This window comes from Spodoptera frugiperda, chromosome 23 (genome assembly GCF_023101765.2).
Source record: "Spodoptera frugiperda isolate SF20-4 chromosome 23, AGI-APGP_CSIRO_Sfru_2.0, whole genome shotgun sequence".
In the NCBI taxonomy this organism is placed as follows: domain Eukaryota; kingdom Metazoa; phylum Arthropoda; class Insecta; order Lepidoptera; family Noctuidae; genus Spodoptera; species Spodoptera frugiperda.
The window spans coordinates 11575479-11591622 of NC_064234.1; the positions used below are offsets into that span (position 1 = coordinate 11575479).

A 16144-nucleotide genomic window follows, 5' to 3' on the forward strand; every position below is an offset into this window, starting at 1 on the left:
TAAGGGAAGGTTCATAATCTGGCGTAAAATACGTCGAGCGTATCATCGGTTGAGTGTAACTTTATACATTTGTCTATTTTGTCGTTACGCATCATATATGAACCTTCCCTGAAAGAATCTGCGACCAGGCTATAGTACTCCTTGACCCTTAATAAACCTGATCCTTGTATAATGCGATCCCACCCCTATGTTAAGTATACCCATAGTCAAACACCAACAGGGAACAGTTACGACTTGTTGATGATGATGACCAACGATCCTCTTGTTCAACATTAGGAGTTCCTGTCGTCCTGTAGGACTATGGGCCCATATACACATGTGCAAAGCGGCGTGGTTTCATTTGTCAAACTAACGCCCGAATACTCAAACGCTACTTAATTTTAAGTTGTACTTAAATATCGTGCTATCTCTGTCATTTTATAAAGAATTGATAGTAACAGAACTACATTTGAGAGTGTCTTAAAATTGAGTAGCGTTTGAGTATTCGGGCATAAGTCCGATACCCTAACAAAACCCATTAGGAATTTTCACCATGATTAAATTATTATATAATACTTACATTAATTCAATCGGACAAATGAACGAAACTTGATCGAATGCCTCGTTGATCGAGCGGTCGCAAGTGCAACTGCCGGACAAGGGGTCACGATCTCGATTCCCAGGTCGGGCAATATATTACAGGGCTTTATTCGGTTTTTCGAAAATTTATCGGTACTAGCACGAAGTCTGGAATTATACCCAGTATATAGCAATAGACTCACCCCATATTACATGGGACTTTTAACATAAATGGTGAAAAGTGGGTGAACATTGTATAGCGGAATTATGTGCCGTAATGTGCACCTCTGCCTACCCCTTCGAGGATAAAACGAGTGTGAATCACTAATACTTATTTCATATGGGAATCGAATCCGCACTGTATATTGCGTGTGCCGCAGGCGGTCGCCCAACCACTACGGTAACGCCATAGGTATGTATATGCTAATTATATAACAAACACCTCGTGCTCAAATCGAACTGGAAGATCTAACAAATTACTGGGTTTAGGTTGTAAGTAAAACAAAGAAATCCAATGACGCATTTTTCTTTATTAAGAAACGATGCGAGAAGTACATACATAATATGCAATTTTGAGATTTTTACGCCCAAAAGCTAATAGCGCGATGCACCAAAAATAAATTACATTTTAAAATGTAAAGTTTTATTTAATACAATATTCAAAGCCAAGTCTTACTAGACAAACTCAAATAATTCTTGCATTTTATTAGATAAACACTGCAATAAAGCTAGCGTTACATTTATCCTTTTGGTGCAAACGGCTAGTAAGATTAATTTCAGTTGGCACGTTCGCCGCCAACGTTTGCTCTGTAGAATTAGAGCCCTCAATTGCTCAATTATAATAGCACAGCCATTAACAATGCTACCGTGGATCTTTGCCAAACGATTGAATAGCTTCATAGCTATTTAGCAAACCGCTATACAGTAGATGTTGTCTTCGTTACATTGAAATTATATTAAAAAGATGGCCTTAAAAATACTTTTGTAAAATTATTTTTATGATTTTGCTTTAAGTAGGTACTAGTCTCCTTCGACAATAAAAAAAATAGTGACATTGCAACGACATCAATTTCTAAATCGAATTACTCTATGTCACATAAATATATTTCTTTATTCTGATAAAAATATATTTCATTTATAAGACAAATTCAACGCTAAAAGCTCAGGGGACCCGCCCTAGTGAATACTGTTAACGAATGGTGTTAATGATAGATAACATTTGGACCCCTGTAAAGAAACAAGTGTGAACGATCTACGTGACCACACAACATCGAGACATTTAAATTTTCACGAATCAATCTACAAACTAAAACGATTTACTGCAACGTCCTAATTATGAAATTTACTAACGTCGCGTCGTCAATACATAATTAAATTAAGTCTATAAATAAAATGCTATCGCGTTAGGTACATTAGAACCTAAAACACTAGTCCATAGTGTTTAACATACTGCAACAATACTTAAATTGATATTATTGCAACACTTTAAGTACATACTATTAGTGTGAATGACAATATTTGTATTATATTTTTATGAAAAAGTATTTAAGTATATCATACTGTGTAAAGGCACAAACAATACAAAACATTTTATTACATATATCTGAATTATTCAGATTGCTCAATATATTATACGCTGTGGTGTTCTTGGATGCATTACCTATGTAAAATATTGTAATATTTAAGGAATACTACAAAAATAGTTATCTTTTGGCAATTCATATAAAAGTACTATGAATAAATACAATATACGAGCATACATGATCCTTTAACGATGGTTGGCGATAATGAAATAGTTATTTATTACATTTAAGTAGTTCTTAACATTATTGCTATTTCATAATTTGGTGTATATCGAAGTGTTACAAAGTGGAATTCCATAAAATTTCAAAATCTAAAGTAGGTAAGTTAATGTTAATTAAATCTTGACAGCGACCTTTGTAATCTTTGGTGATCCGAGATCCATTCTGTGGTTCTTCTTGAATTCGTCCAGCTCTGTTTCATGCGCAGCGCCGTTTACTGCAGCACCGTTGAGTTTCGGAGCGTGCCCGTTGGCGTGGTGGCCATTTACTTTGGCTCCACGCGCAGTGCCCTTATCACTGTACCCGTTAATTTTATCACCAGCGTGGCCATTCATTTTACTGATGGCATGACCGTTGACTTTCTCACCTGCGTGGCCATTCATTTTCGCGACTCCATTAGAGCCAATGTGTTTGTCATCCCTGTGGCCGTTGGTCAAGCCTTTAGAATGCCCTGATAAATCAAAAGAAAATTTCCTTTTAACCCCCAAACTACGTGTTTCATAGTGACACTGGCGCAAATGTGTTAGTCACGTTTTCTAAGCTAAATGTTCTTTACAAAATATTGCGCTCCGTATTAGTAGATTCATCGGATGAACCCATTTCGGTTCGTCCCAAAATAGTAACAGCTCTCGTATCTGCAAAGTTATGGTGACTTTAATATACTCGGGGACCCGGTGGGGGAGAACTAGCAATACTCACACAGTGGTAGAAACATGAAATGTATCCATACCTCCCGCGTCTTTTTCTTACTGACAATTTCTTCTTCACGCATAATTTCCCTAAACTTTCATGTTTTGATAAGTAATGACAATGAGGCTCGAATATTAGTAGACCAGATAGTAAACGTTGATATGTATTACGGGGGAGATATTGACTTATTAGTGCAAAACATTCAATGTGTAATGAGACAAAAACTAGACAGAATATTTGTTTAAAAAGATTCCTATAAAAACTAGTAAAATAGAAGTCTACCGGTACTAATAGGGGTGTCTAATCTATTCTATAACACAATTTACGCCAGTGTTCACATCACAATATCGCATGCAAAGAAATGATCAACAGAGACATAAATTCAAGGGTCTGTCTGAGACAAGTGCTATTAAAACTTTTCTATCGCGGAAAAGTTAGTGGCAAACACGGCAAATGTTTTAATAGCAGTTGCAGACATTAATAAACGGAATATTGAAGTGTCTCTCATCCAAAAGCATACAATTTGTTCAAATCTGAATTTGTATTGAATATTGATTTAATAGTATTATTTGAATTTGTATGAAATCAGATGAGGCATTTCCATGTAGATATATCCGAAGAGAAAGCTAACACATCTTCCGTCTTACCATTTGTGGGAATATGTGGGTGAGCACGTGAGGAGCTCTCACCACCAGTGTAGTACTTTTTTGAATTCTTCCAATCTTCTTTGAGGGACAAGTTGTACATAGAATAAGCGGGGTCGCCGGTCACCTCCTTCTCAATGACAAGGAATTTTGGTAGCGACGCCAACAGCGTGTCTTGATCGTGAATAGCACTGTACGTTTCTAGTAAAACTAGTCCCCGGCACCTGGAAACATTTTAGTTTTAGTTAGATATTGATTTATGAAAGGATTTTATGTCACCAAAAAAGCATACATACATAAATATTACCTTTGAACCTTGTATCTGACGAATGAATAAATAAATAATAAAATAAATATATATAAAATACTTAATTTATTATAACAATATAAAGCTGCATTAAATTAAAATAAACATATAAATAGAAATAATTCGAAGACCTAATCACCTGGGATGTGAGGGTTGTCTGTAAATGTCCAACTGATAGTACTGATTGTTGTAGATAAAGCAACGACGCTTCTTGAAGATGGTGAAGTGAGCTTCGTCACGCTGCGGGAGGAGGTTTAAGTAGTCTCGATGCGTGAGCTGCGTCCTGACTTCGACAGACTGGCCATTGATGGGATGGACCTTCCGCAGCGTGTGTATGTAGGACCAGTGGCCCTTTTGACCACGCTTGCGGAGCCGGACTTGTGCCTTGCGGACATCGCTCTGCAAGTAATTGTGAACGACATCGAAGTCCTGGAACGGGGGGAACTCCGAGTCTGGAGCGATCGGCGACTTGACGAGGAACTTGCGCTTCTTGGAGTTGACATTGAGCCGGTCACCGGTGTCAATGCCAATCCTCTGGCACACGCAGTCGATGAGCCGGTTCATCTTCAGGTCGAAGTCGGTCGAGTTGTCGATGACATCGAAGTAAGGATGACCGATCCACGCGGCAGCCGCATTGTAATCCAGTTCCCTCGCCAGCTCAACGCCTTCAGATCGGCAGGCGTGATCCTGTCGATGAAAACCATAAGTTATAGCTATTTATTACAATTCAATCGAGCCAGATATCGTATCTGTCAAGGTTAGGCAAAAATAGGCGCGGAACTAATTTAGGTCATACGTTTATTTGTCAGATTCCAAGTGTGATTAGACATCAGACGATTACTCGTCACGTGACAAATACATCATAATGACGAATAGTAATCAATATTATCAGGGCGCCTTAATCTCCTGATCTTGGAAATTCATAACAAAACATTAATCCTATCTTTCGATGACGCCACTGGATTATTATTATTATTCTTGAAACTAGGTATTATTGATACAGGGGGCTTTATCACAGTTGTCTTGAAATGGCACATTGCCAATGTTATTGCGAAACCACAAACAGAGGATTGCATGCTCTGCGGTAATTCATAAAGTTAGACATTTGAATAATACTGTTTTTATAGCTCTGAGCAACCGTTTAATGAAATAAAAATATGCTAACTAATTCAGATTTAAACGTTTACTATTTGTTATGAACATGCTGAGATATTGATTGTATTGGATTTAAATAAATAAACAGGTTATTCGTAAAGGGGATCATTAATCTGTAGGTGAAATATGACGTAAAAGACGTCTGCTCTGTAATACTCGAAGGATTAGGCGTCAATAAAACCCGTTGCTAAATCCTCTACAATTGCAGTTGCAACCACTCGACGAGGTCGTCACAACAAAGCAATATTCAAATGCAATAAATAAATATGTTGCATTTTTGCACCATTTACTTTATTTGTTTCATTTGTTATGTATAATAATCATTGTCCTTAATATTGACATAGATTGGATAAATTTTCCATTTAAGTAGGTTATTACCTAAGATAGTACGATATGATTATGATACAAGCTAATCAATTATCTGCATTTAAGTATCATGTTTTAATTAATAAAACTACTTTATCTACTTTCATAACGACAGCAAGAAAAATAGAAAATATATCGTTATTTATTTGCATTGAATTGGCATTGAAACTACTGGATCGTTTTGATAAATTCTTTCATCATAGTTAAACTTCTTTTTCAGAAACCTTGGCCACTTTTTATCCAGATATTCCTTCAGTGAAACTAAAAGTACTCGAGAAAAATCTTTTAAATTCCAAGCGGTACACGCTCTGATGGAAAGCTATAAGTATGTCAATAGATAATAAATAAAAGCTACAAGAACATAGTAAAACAATCAAAATACCACACACGACTCTCATAACGTGACCAAATGACACGCTAGACGAAATTTACGTTAGGTAGGCAATTATATTACAATGAAGTTGCACTTAAATCCATTGATTATTTCAGTCACGTTCCTGACCACGTAACGCGTAATAAGTGGTAGAGTCAGTTCAAAAAGTACATAATATGCAATTATATACTTAGCTATGTATCTAATAGTATCTATTATAACGAGGTACAGGTTTGGGCATCACGCGTCCATGATCTACTCATAAATTATACACTTAAACCCGCTACTATGTCAGAATTATCCATTGATGGAAATCGTATCATTATCTCTTCAGCAGTTTTCGCGTTCATACCATTCTAATGTACAAATACAATGTGATAATTTGTTATACGCAGTTGGTATCAAGTAATTTGAGTAAATAGATACTGGAGTACGTAGAATATAGTGATGCTTTGTCACATAGGTGTATTTAAATATGAAAACCGTCACGTGCTGTCAGTAGGTCCCCTGTTATTATCCATTGTCTGGTCTGACGTTACTTGAAACCCGCATAAACAGTATATTTGTGTAGGTAAGGTAATCGATAGCTTGAAAACATGTCGGAGAGAGAGCCAAGCGTTAATAAATAGCGATGTCTCTCAAAATGATTGATGGTGATGCTTGACAAAATACTGTTAAATAAATAATGAGTTTAAAATAAATACATATTTTCTTGGAACATGAAATTAAAAAAAAACCGCAAGCGCGTTATTCCCCAAAAGTACTATCTATCAGCTATCAGTCTGCTCATTTTAGAAAAACCAAAGCTGATTTAATATTTTAATTCTGCTTCCTTTTTTATTTGATAATTTTCGTACCGTCAATCTTAAGTACTTATGTAATAATGCCTTCTATAATTACTGATTCTAACGTAAAGTAATTTTCTACCTTGTGTCAGGGCCGATAAAACGTGAATGATTTTGTAATTACAAACTTATGTACATAGGATATGGTTCCTTTTTGCATAGGTAATTGATACTTCTATTCATTTTATTCTTTATACTTTTAGTCGAGATTTTGATACAAGTAAATGCAGCTATGATTTATTGTATCCTTTATCAATGTACCTTACTTAGTTTTTCCAAATTGATTTTAGATGATGCAAACAAAATATGCTTTAGAGTACTTATATCTGATTACTAGTACTCGTGTCTCTTAAGAACTTTGTTGACAAACGCTTATTAGTCACATTACTTATCTCACGCTAATTATTTAGTATGATGAGGTGTGTTATCATACCAAAACAGTTCGTATCATTCAGGTAAACATAGACAGACTTATCACTCGTTAGGTGGCGAAATCTGTTTTGACATTGAAACGCGCCAGTCTATAGATAGGACGCGAATTCGTTAAATTTTAAAATAGACGGTGGGAATGTTTCCTCAATAGATTGCTAGATCAATACGTACGTATTTATCTAAGACTGACGTGCGAGTAGTTCTAGCTAAGCCGATAATACCCACACCCACAGCACACGGGGTTACGGATAACACTTTGATCGAGAGTACAAAATAACTATGTCACATTAAATAAGTATATCCATCATCCACCTTTAATGGGTATTTACATTAGATTTTAGTGTTTTTAGATAATAAAATCGACGTAAAATTTTTACGATAACAGTCATTAAGACTTTAGACAACCTTCGTTTTATACGATCTTGGAATAGTCTATTGCTGTCGTTATCTATATTGCGTTTGTATTATGATATTTTCAATATGTTTCGTATCATTGTGGCTTAAGCATAATGATCATGTATCATATCCCTTGCACGCCGGCGACAGGTTGGATCATAGTAATCAACATTACGCATTCCTAACTGTCGGGTTTCATTTCATTACTTGTGGTTTGAGTATGAATGGTATAGGTACACTTGGCTGGCAACAAGCGTGTCTAAATACATTTAATTTTAATTCCACTGGTATCTAAGATAAAAGTTATTTTTCATACAATCATAAACAACGCTATTTTTCTAGGGAAAATTTGCGAGTAAAATGTATTTAGTATTGCAACAGTTGTATTGTTTGCATTCAAATCCGTATTAAACTAACAAATGAAATAAAACAATTTGTTTTGCTAATAGCAACGGGCGTAGTTATCAAGCAAGTGACTTTTATCTAACGTGTATTTTAGACGCGGCCTAGTTTCGTGGAGTTTGGCCTGCATTTCCTAGTTCACTGACTTGTGACGTAGACCGGTGCAAGAGAAAGGAAGTGCTTACCTCGGTGGAGTAAAAGTCCTCAGCCCCGTTGGCAGCTGAAAGCATGTGTACGATGTGATTGTACCGGTTGTCTCTCAGCTCGACGCAGTTCCAGTTGTTTGTTACCAACATCGACTCCCATTTCTCTCTCGATATAACTGAAATGTGTCCAAGAGATTGCTATTAGAAAAAGAGATGCAATTAAAATTTTCAAACAATTTTCTACGTCGGCTTCCCGCCAATTTCTTTACATAACCCTGACATGCTTTTATTTTTTTACACCACACGCCTTGACAACAATTGTCTAGACCAGAAAGTGTAACAGTATACATATAATCATAGCTTTGCGTCCTTTGTACTTAGGTAACTAACTCTAGTTAGAATTAATTAAATAGAATGACTGATAAAGGCATCGAGTTATAATTTGTAATTATGACCTATTCAGATAATACCGCAGTAAAGTAAACAAAATTCGTGTTGCTATCAGTAGAGCAAATGACCTCCTTGGTGCGGACGCGTGGCTGGAATTTACATAACAAGCCGTATTGATACAGGAAAAAATTAAGTAGATACCTACATGTTTCATTGAAGAAATAAATGATAATGAGTGTTTGTTCGTAGAAGAAAGGAAATCAATAGATATCTGTTTAATTATATGATAAAGGTTAGATTTCATTATGTAAATAGAATGAATACAAGTGATGTTAACCGCGACAGTACCGTACCGGTGGCACGTTTAAACTATCTAGATGTGACTAGATTACTGCCAAGAGGCAACATTGTATGCAATCTTAAAATGTATGTAAATCAGAGCAGCTAACATTGTTATTTCTATCTTTTCAGCGCCCGTCACGCTTACGACGGAACCAACGAACGTTATCTGAGGAAATGCACCTATTCAGAGGATTTTTCCTTTCCAAAAATATAATGACTTGGTAAACAAGTTTAGGACTTTACGCTCTCCTTTGTTGTAGGTATAATAAATTTCCCGTGTTCAAATTACAGTAGCATTAACGCAATCGGTGCAAAATAAACATAAATACAAGTGTAATAAGCAGTAAGTATTCAATTTCATATCAATCATCAATGTTCTAATTTAACAACGGCAAAATTAAACTTTGTGTTGAACTTATTGGTATACTATAGTTACTTTGATAAAAATATAGTTAGTTATTGTCGTCAGAAATTGATGATTCAAGCTTAAATTAGGTTTGACAGATAAATTAAAACAAGGTAAAATATTAACTCATACATAATCATTACTAGTTATTATAAGAAATTAGTTTATTCCCATATAACTTTTGAAGACACGTCTAATAGCTAATTAGTTTTATCTAATCTATTTCATAGTTTGACCTGATATTTTTATAAAACACGCAATTTGTTTACGTTCTACTAAGTTCTAAGACAAATTTACACTAACAATAATTATCCTAACCACATTTAATAGATTAGAACAAAAATAATTTAGAACGTTTAGAATCTTTTTTTAACCTGAAACTTAGATTCTAAAAACATTTTCCACAGACGCTAGAGACGATTACAGCAGCTTTATTTACCCACATGGTGTATAATAATTTTCTTGTTACTGACTCATTACCTAGGCACTAGACAAGCCTGTGTGTAAGTTTCCATAATAAAACTTGTTGAGAAACGAGTGACTCTTGCAATGATAATAAACCATGGCGTAGTTAAACACGTTGCCGTACATATTTGTATACAACATACTACTTAAAGCACGTGGCATTTATCTTCCAGGTAATTATAATGTAATTAACTTCTGCTATCGGCTTCGCCTGCATTCCCGTGGGATAAAAGCATTAGCATTAAAGGGTAACCTTTGTGTTATTTCAAACCATAATCTAACTGGTTGCAAAATTTCATCACGATTTTTAAGATGTTTTGACGTGATTGGGTGACAAACAGACATACACATATAACATTAGTAAGATAGACGTAAACACTAGACGAATAACAGTGTTGATGAATTTATCTACACTGTACACTTATTCATTCTCAGACAAATCACCCTTCAGGCGTCTATTTGTCTGTCTGTGTATGTAAATCATAATTATGGCATGATGTTCTGTTTGCGGTCAGTATTAATAGACATGTTAATTATAGTTTTCATGTATCTGTACACAATACTGGTATAATCTGTTGCATTTACTGGAAATCACGTGGTAATTTAGCATACTGAATACACCATTGTTTGTTTATTTGCCACGTTTCTTGTAACATTAGCAGACTTAATTTTAACACCACTCCGTCACGAATTTGGACTTAAATACTTTAAAGTTAAGTTAGTAAATGTAATGAGACTTACATGCACTGGCATCCATCGCACCCCTATCGCATATAATTAAGCAATCCCTCTGACAAGTCCTGCCCAGTTCGAAGAAAGTGTTCTCAATCTGTATCATAGTCCTTAGAAGGTTCTCCTGGAATTTCATTGCTGTAACAAAAGACACACATTATTTAATACAAAGGCTTATAATGGCTACACTTATCTATTCTTATAGGTATGACGCTACTGCAGAAATATGTTCGCAACAATAAACAGCATCCACGAAGTTATTACTCGTGAGAATTATGTTATTTTTACAAAATTATGTTAATGTTATGTCTCAAATGCAAGCCATGTATAGTGTAGGGTTATGTTAGTGTAATGTAAACAGAAAATTAATTAACTCTAGCCATGAGAAAGCACAGAAGATCAAAGTTAGACAGGTATTCTAAACATGCTGTATAAGATAATCTTTGTGGATACATATCCCGCGTATACACAGAAAAAAGAAAACATCTAGAAAAATCTACATGTATTTTCTTGAGTTTTATTTTTTATGTTTGAAGAAGTACTTTTAGAACGGTGCCATCAATAATAGAATTATTTTTGAAAAATGTATGTCATTAAACGTTACACAGTATTTCAGCAAGTTATCAATTATAATGAGAGAAAATGTGGGCGGGACTTTAAAAGGTTAAAAGAATAAAACGGTCGTGTTGGAATAAGAAATAAGTTTTCTAGAACAATAACCTGTATAGTCAAATATTGAAATTGAGCCAACGACACACGTGGACTATGGCAAGCTGTGATACATATTACATACATACCTACTTATGAATATGTAGGTAAACGCTAAGCTTTTAATAAAACCGATGAAGTAAGCAAGCTATTGATAATGGAATTCCCCTGTTGCGAGTACAAGAACTGTTTCTTCAATTGTGTACTTTAATAGATTAAATTGACTGAAGTGTAAGAACTACCATAAAAATCTTGACGGACAAACATTGTTAAGTACTTATTGTTAAGTGTATATGATTCTAGGCTATATACATAATACAGGATTAGCTTGCGTATTAATTTACAAGATGTTACCACCGCAGTAAATGGATAATCTAGGCTTTCGAAAGGTCAACAAAGATTTAGATGTGATAGATAGCCGTTATTAAATTATATAACGCTTATATCTAGTGAATAAACAAACAAAATTGATACTGGTGCAACAAATACCCCGACATAGTTATCAGATAACAGTTTAGGAAATGACTAATACAAAGTAACACGTTAATTTCCTGCAGGAAATGGAGCTTAGAGGCTTCAAAGGGAAAGGAGTACAAAAGAGAATATCTAATTCCAAATCTCTGAAAGTTCGTTTGATATTCTGTTTCATTTAGCGAAAACATTGAAGGTATGCTATCTGGCAAATTACCCGCTGCATAATAAACGATGACAGTAAAGCTCATTTATCTACATTAAGTTATTTGGATAATCCAAACGTTTTAGAAAGACATGAACGTTGAACGCGATTTACGGCACGATCTATTCTAATGAATGTCGTAGGTACAAAAGCTAGCACAATTAAATTTAGTCAACTAAAGTCACGCACGCGATGTAGAAATTTTCAAAATGAAAGGAAATTGAATGTCTCGTTCAAGAGAACGTGACTGAAAATAATAGTGAAGTAGGTAAGAGCGCACTATCACTGGTGCATCATAAAAGACGACATGAATAAAAGATAAATAGCTATAAAAACGTAGTCCTACTTCCTACAGCAAGTGAATACAATATACAAGCCATGTCCAACTGTACATTTCATACATTTATGATGCAAGAGAATTTAAAATATCATCCTGTCACTTAAAAACGCGATAAACTCAAAATGTTTCTTAATAAAGACTGTAAAATTGACACGTTTATTTTTCCATGTCGCTATTTCCTCGAGTTTTGGACAGTGAGGGAGATGAGCACAAGACTTATGACGCAATGGGGCAGTGACGCGGCATGGCGCGGCGTGCGGAACACATATTATCACCTACAAATCACTGTTAACGACCCCGACAGACACCATTGTCATACCAAATGCCAAAAAATAGGCACGGATATAGATTTCACAATAAAAACATTATATGCTAAACAATTATATTCTTGCGTGATCATTTCAAATCATAGCACGAGTGATTGTCGTGATAACTTAATAATAATAAGCATCCAAATCATTCATGAAATGTTACTCATTTCTTATGGAATCCGATCTAACTAGTATCGTATGTATAGTATCGTAGATAAAACACGTCTCCATTGCCAAATGCCGTCTTAATGTGCAGAACTCTATATTAGGTGTATCACCGGCTTTTAAATGGCAACGATCTTATGGCTATTAAGAGGGCACAGCGTCTAGAGGTATCCTGTTTATGTAAGACGATTCTGGCCGTAACCGAGCGGTAATGTAGACAACATGAATACCGCCGGTTTACACCGCATTACAATTACTTCAGTAAATATTTATTGTCAGTTGGTAACAAGAAACAAGGAGGACGTGGAGCATATTATAGTGAGGCTCGTTGATAAGTTTACAAAAATATAAAACAACTGAAAAGAAATGATTGACAAGAGTCTGTAGCTAATAGCTAAAGGACGTTGCCTTGGAACTTGTCTATTTAAAAATAATCAAGTAAATAATTTCAGCGAGGGGCGTGCTGGGAGACTAATTCGGCCCTGATTGTCTGCTGCGTTTTATTTTCAGCGCCATACCGATGAACTCGTACTGGATGAGGACGATTCATGACTACTGTACCCACGTGTTTTATTAAATCTACGAGTAATTGTTAGATAAGAAACAGTAGGAATCATTTCAAAAGTGGGGCACATTTGCGAATATTCGTTATAAATGTACGAGTAATGACAGGCGACAGCTGCCTAGACAATTTTATGACGTTGTTAGAATATATAACGAAGGCAATGACGACGTGTATCGTCAGTATTAAAAAAGAAATGGGCTTTAAAAAGATAATGCTATAATCTACAGCCTCATATTAAATGTTTCAGCAAATATACTTAACTTAGAATAATTTATTGTTAGAGAGTTGATTAGAGCCCTCTCATAAATACTATGTACAGCTAGTTTTGCTAGTCATAAATACCTACTTTTGAGTGGTCACTCAGGTATCACATGATAGATAAGAAAAAATCTATAGCCATGAACTTGATAAAAACATTATTGTTTTTGTTAAGAGCTGTGTAAAAAATATTACTTATTAGGTACTACGTAAAATGGCGGAAATAAATTGTATTTAATTGTTAAGGAAAAGGATAGTAACAAAAAAATAGGTAAATGACAAATGAGGAAGAAAAAAGTTTAATTAATTTTCCTTCTTCGAATAAAAAGATTTACTTCTAGAAATCCGTATTGTACTGTCTTTTTCCTAGTACCTAATTGCAGTCAGGTTGACGAATCGAGGTCAAAACTAAATGCTTTTACACCAAGAACGGAATGGTACAATATTTCCATTTTATACCTTTTAAATAAAATGTAACAATACCGAACAATGTAAAAGTAATCTGTAACATTGCTGTAAACGATCGATTGCGTCGTCTTAAAATAGAGCCTTGTTTAGTTTTCTTTTTAATCACACCGCGAAGAAATATTTAGTTTAAACCGGATTGAAATAAAATTCGTGTGCTAAAGGTGCAAGGGTCCTATACATATCTATTTTTGATAAAAACTTTAAATGCAAACAAACCCTGATAACGCTATCTGTCCCGAAAAATGGAGTAAGGAATCCAGTAAAAATACGTATTAGAAGTTATTTTAATACGAAGGACATAAACTCTTGTATTGTTGTAAAAGATAACTTGGAACACAAATTTATTTTCGTATCGCGTGATTTGTTTCCATGACTTTCATGCACTATTCAAATTCCATTATTCATCGTAATTTGAGCAAACTTACGTTTCATTTGTACAGCGTATCGACGTAATTTTATGACTCAGTGATATTCCCTGATGTTTTGAACAAGGGGATTTTTTGTTAGTTTCGTTATAATTAAAGACAGATTAAGATGAATGGTCTTTCAGAGGAACAAATCATCGCTTTGGAATAATTAAAATGTTTTAAAGTAAAGAAATCTTTTTGTAAAGATGTCCGTCTGTCTGTTCCATAGAATGTTTGGCAGCTCTCTTGTGTACGTTGGTCAACACGCCTCCACTGACGTCAATGTCAAAAAAAAAGTTTCAACGCTTACACGTCATTAGAAGCCAAACAAAACATTGTACGTCTGTGGTGAACCTAATTAGGTGGTCATGCTATTATAAGAAAAAAAAGGCATCATTATGATGCGACAAAATTTGTCACAGATGGGTTCATAAGCTCTTAAATTACATACCGCATGGTTATATATGGTTACTGGCACGATACCAATACCTAATCGTTTTAATTCACAGCAAAAACTTCTAAATAAACAATCTGCGCCATTGATCTTATTAATACCAGATGTGAGTCGTTATCACTGCGACAAACTTCGATTGCGTGACGTGACGGAATGGAAGCAGACTGGGATTCGTCGGATAGCTTGTTTGTTTACCTTCTGATTAAATTTGCTAATCTAATAAACAACAGTTTATTATGTCTATTGAACAAGTTGTATATAGCAAGCCAGTGAGAATTCTGAGGACTAGCTAGTAACATACCAACTGGTAAAGTTAAGTGACTACAATTTCTTATTGGATTTGTTTTCATCAGCTTACTGTAGTCTGTAACTAGTGCGGGTTATAGAGCTCCAGGAAGACATACCAACGCAGCCCCTGGTGGAGACATTCTGTCGTTGTAAGAAGCACTGTACGTCGCGCACTTTCAAATGGGATATAGCCTGTTTGGTGAGCGGACGGGTGGACAGCACCCGGCAGGGCGCGCACATGGCGCCGCCGCCTCGCCGCAAGCAGCTGCTGCAGTAGAACCTCTCGCACTCGCTGCATGCTCGCTTACGCTTGAACATGCTGAACTGCACGGCGCAGCTTTCGCAAGGCATTTTACAACACCCGCGTCCCTCCACTACCATCTATCATATTCTGCGCAACACACTCCACTGCAGCAACTGCGTCACATACACATCACACAGTCACACGGTCACTGTTGTATTTACTATTTTTTTTGTTATAAAGATTAATAAACATTTGATATTTTTATAACGTACTATTTATGTAAAAAACCAAAACATATGAATGACACACCTGCCATCATGAAAACAACGTTCCGTTACACTCCGACGCAGACTTTGATTGGACTTTACATAAGTAATATTTTCAAATGACTTCGTTTATTAACAAATAAAATAATTAATTTATAGTAATCTAATGCATAATATATAAGAGCTCAATAATTTAAACATCTATTTTAAAAGTAAAATGGTTGTAAAATTTAGTTTCTATGGAATGTTTTAGATATTTAGAATGCTTGTAAAGAATCACGAACATTTTCTTTTTACGTTATTTCATGACGCAGATATACATCTGATTATAGAGCCTGAAATACGTACCTACCTAAGAAAATCCCAGTTGAAATTGTTATCATTAATAAGTGTATACGATAAGACTGGAGTGGTGTTCTACTTAACTGTAATATTATTACAATTGTACATTAAATGCCACTAATTTAAGTTGTACCCACTTTGCCAACAATTATTATGATAAGTCGGAGAGTAAATGCCTTTCTACTTGTCATATTAAAATTC

At 35.1% G+C, this 16144-nt stretch overlaps 1 protein-coding gene across 1 annotated transcript; it reads right to left on the reverse strand.

Moving 5' to 3' along the window:
* Positions 1 to 1068: 1068 nt before the first annotated feature.
* Positions 1069 to 10620, reverse strand: LOC126912156 (TRPL translocation defect protein 14-like). Its single transcript, XM_050702909.1, has 5 exons — positions 10461 to 10620; positions 8156 to 8292; positions 4141 to 4688; positions 3698 to 3918; positions 1069 to 2811 (listed from the first exon to the last, which is right to left on the reverse strand). The coding sequence occupies exons 1-5, from the start codon at positions 10585 to 10587 to the stop codon at positions 2477 to 2479; spliced, it is 1368 nt and encodes a 455-aa protein (XP_050558866.1). The 5' UTR covers positions 10588 to 10620; the 3' UTR covers positions 1069 to 2476.
* Positions 10621 to 16144: the final 5524 nt, after the last annotated feature.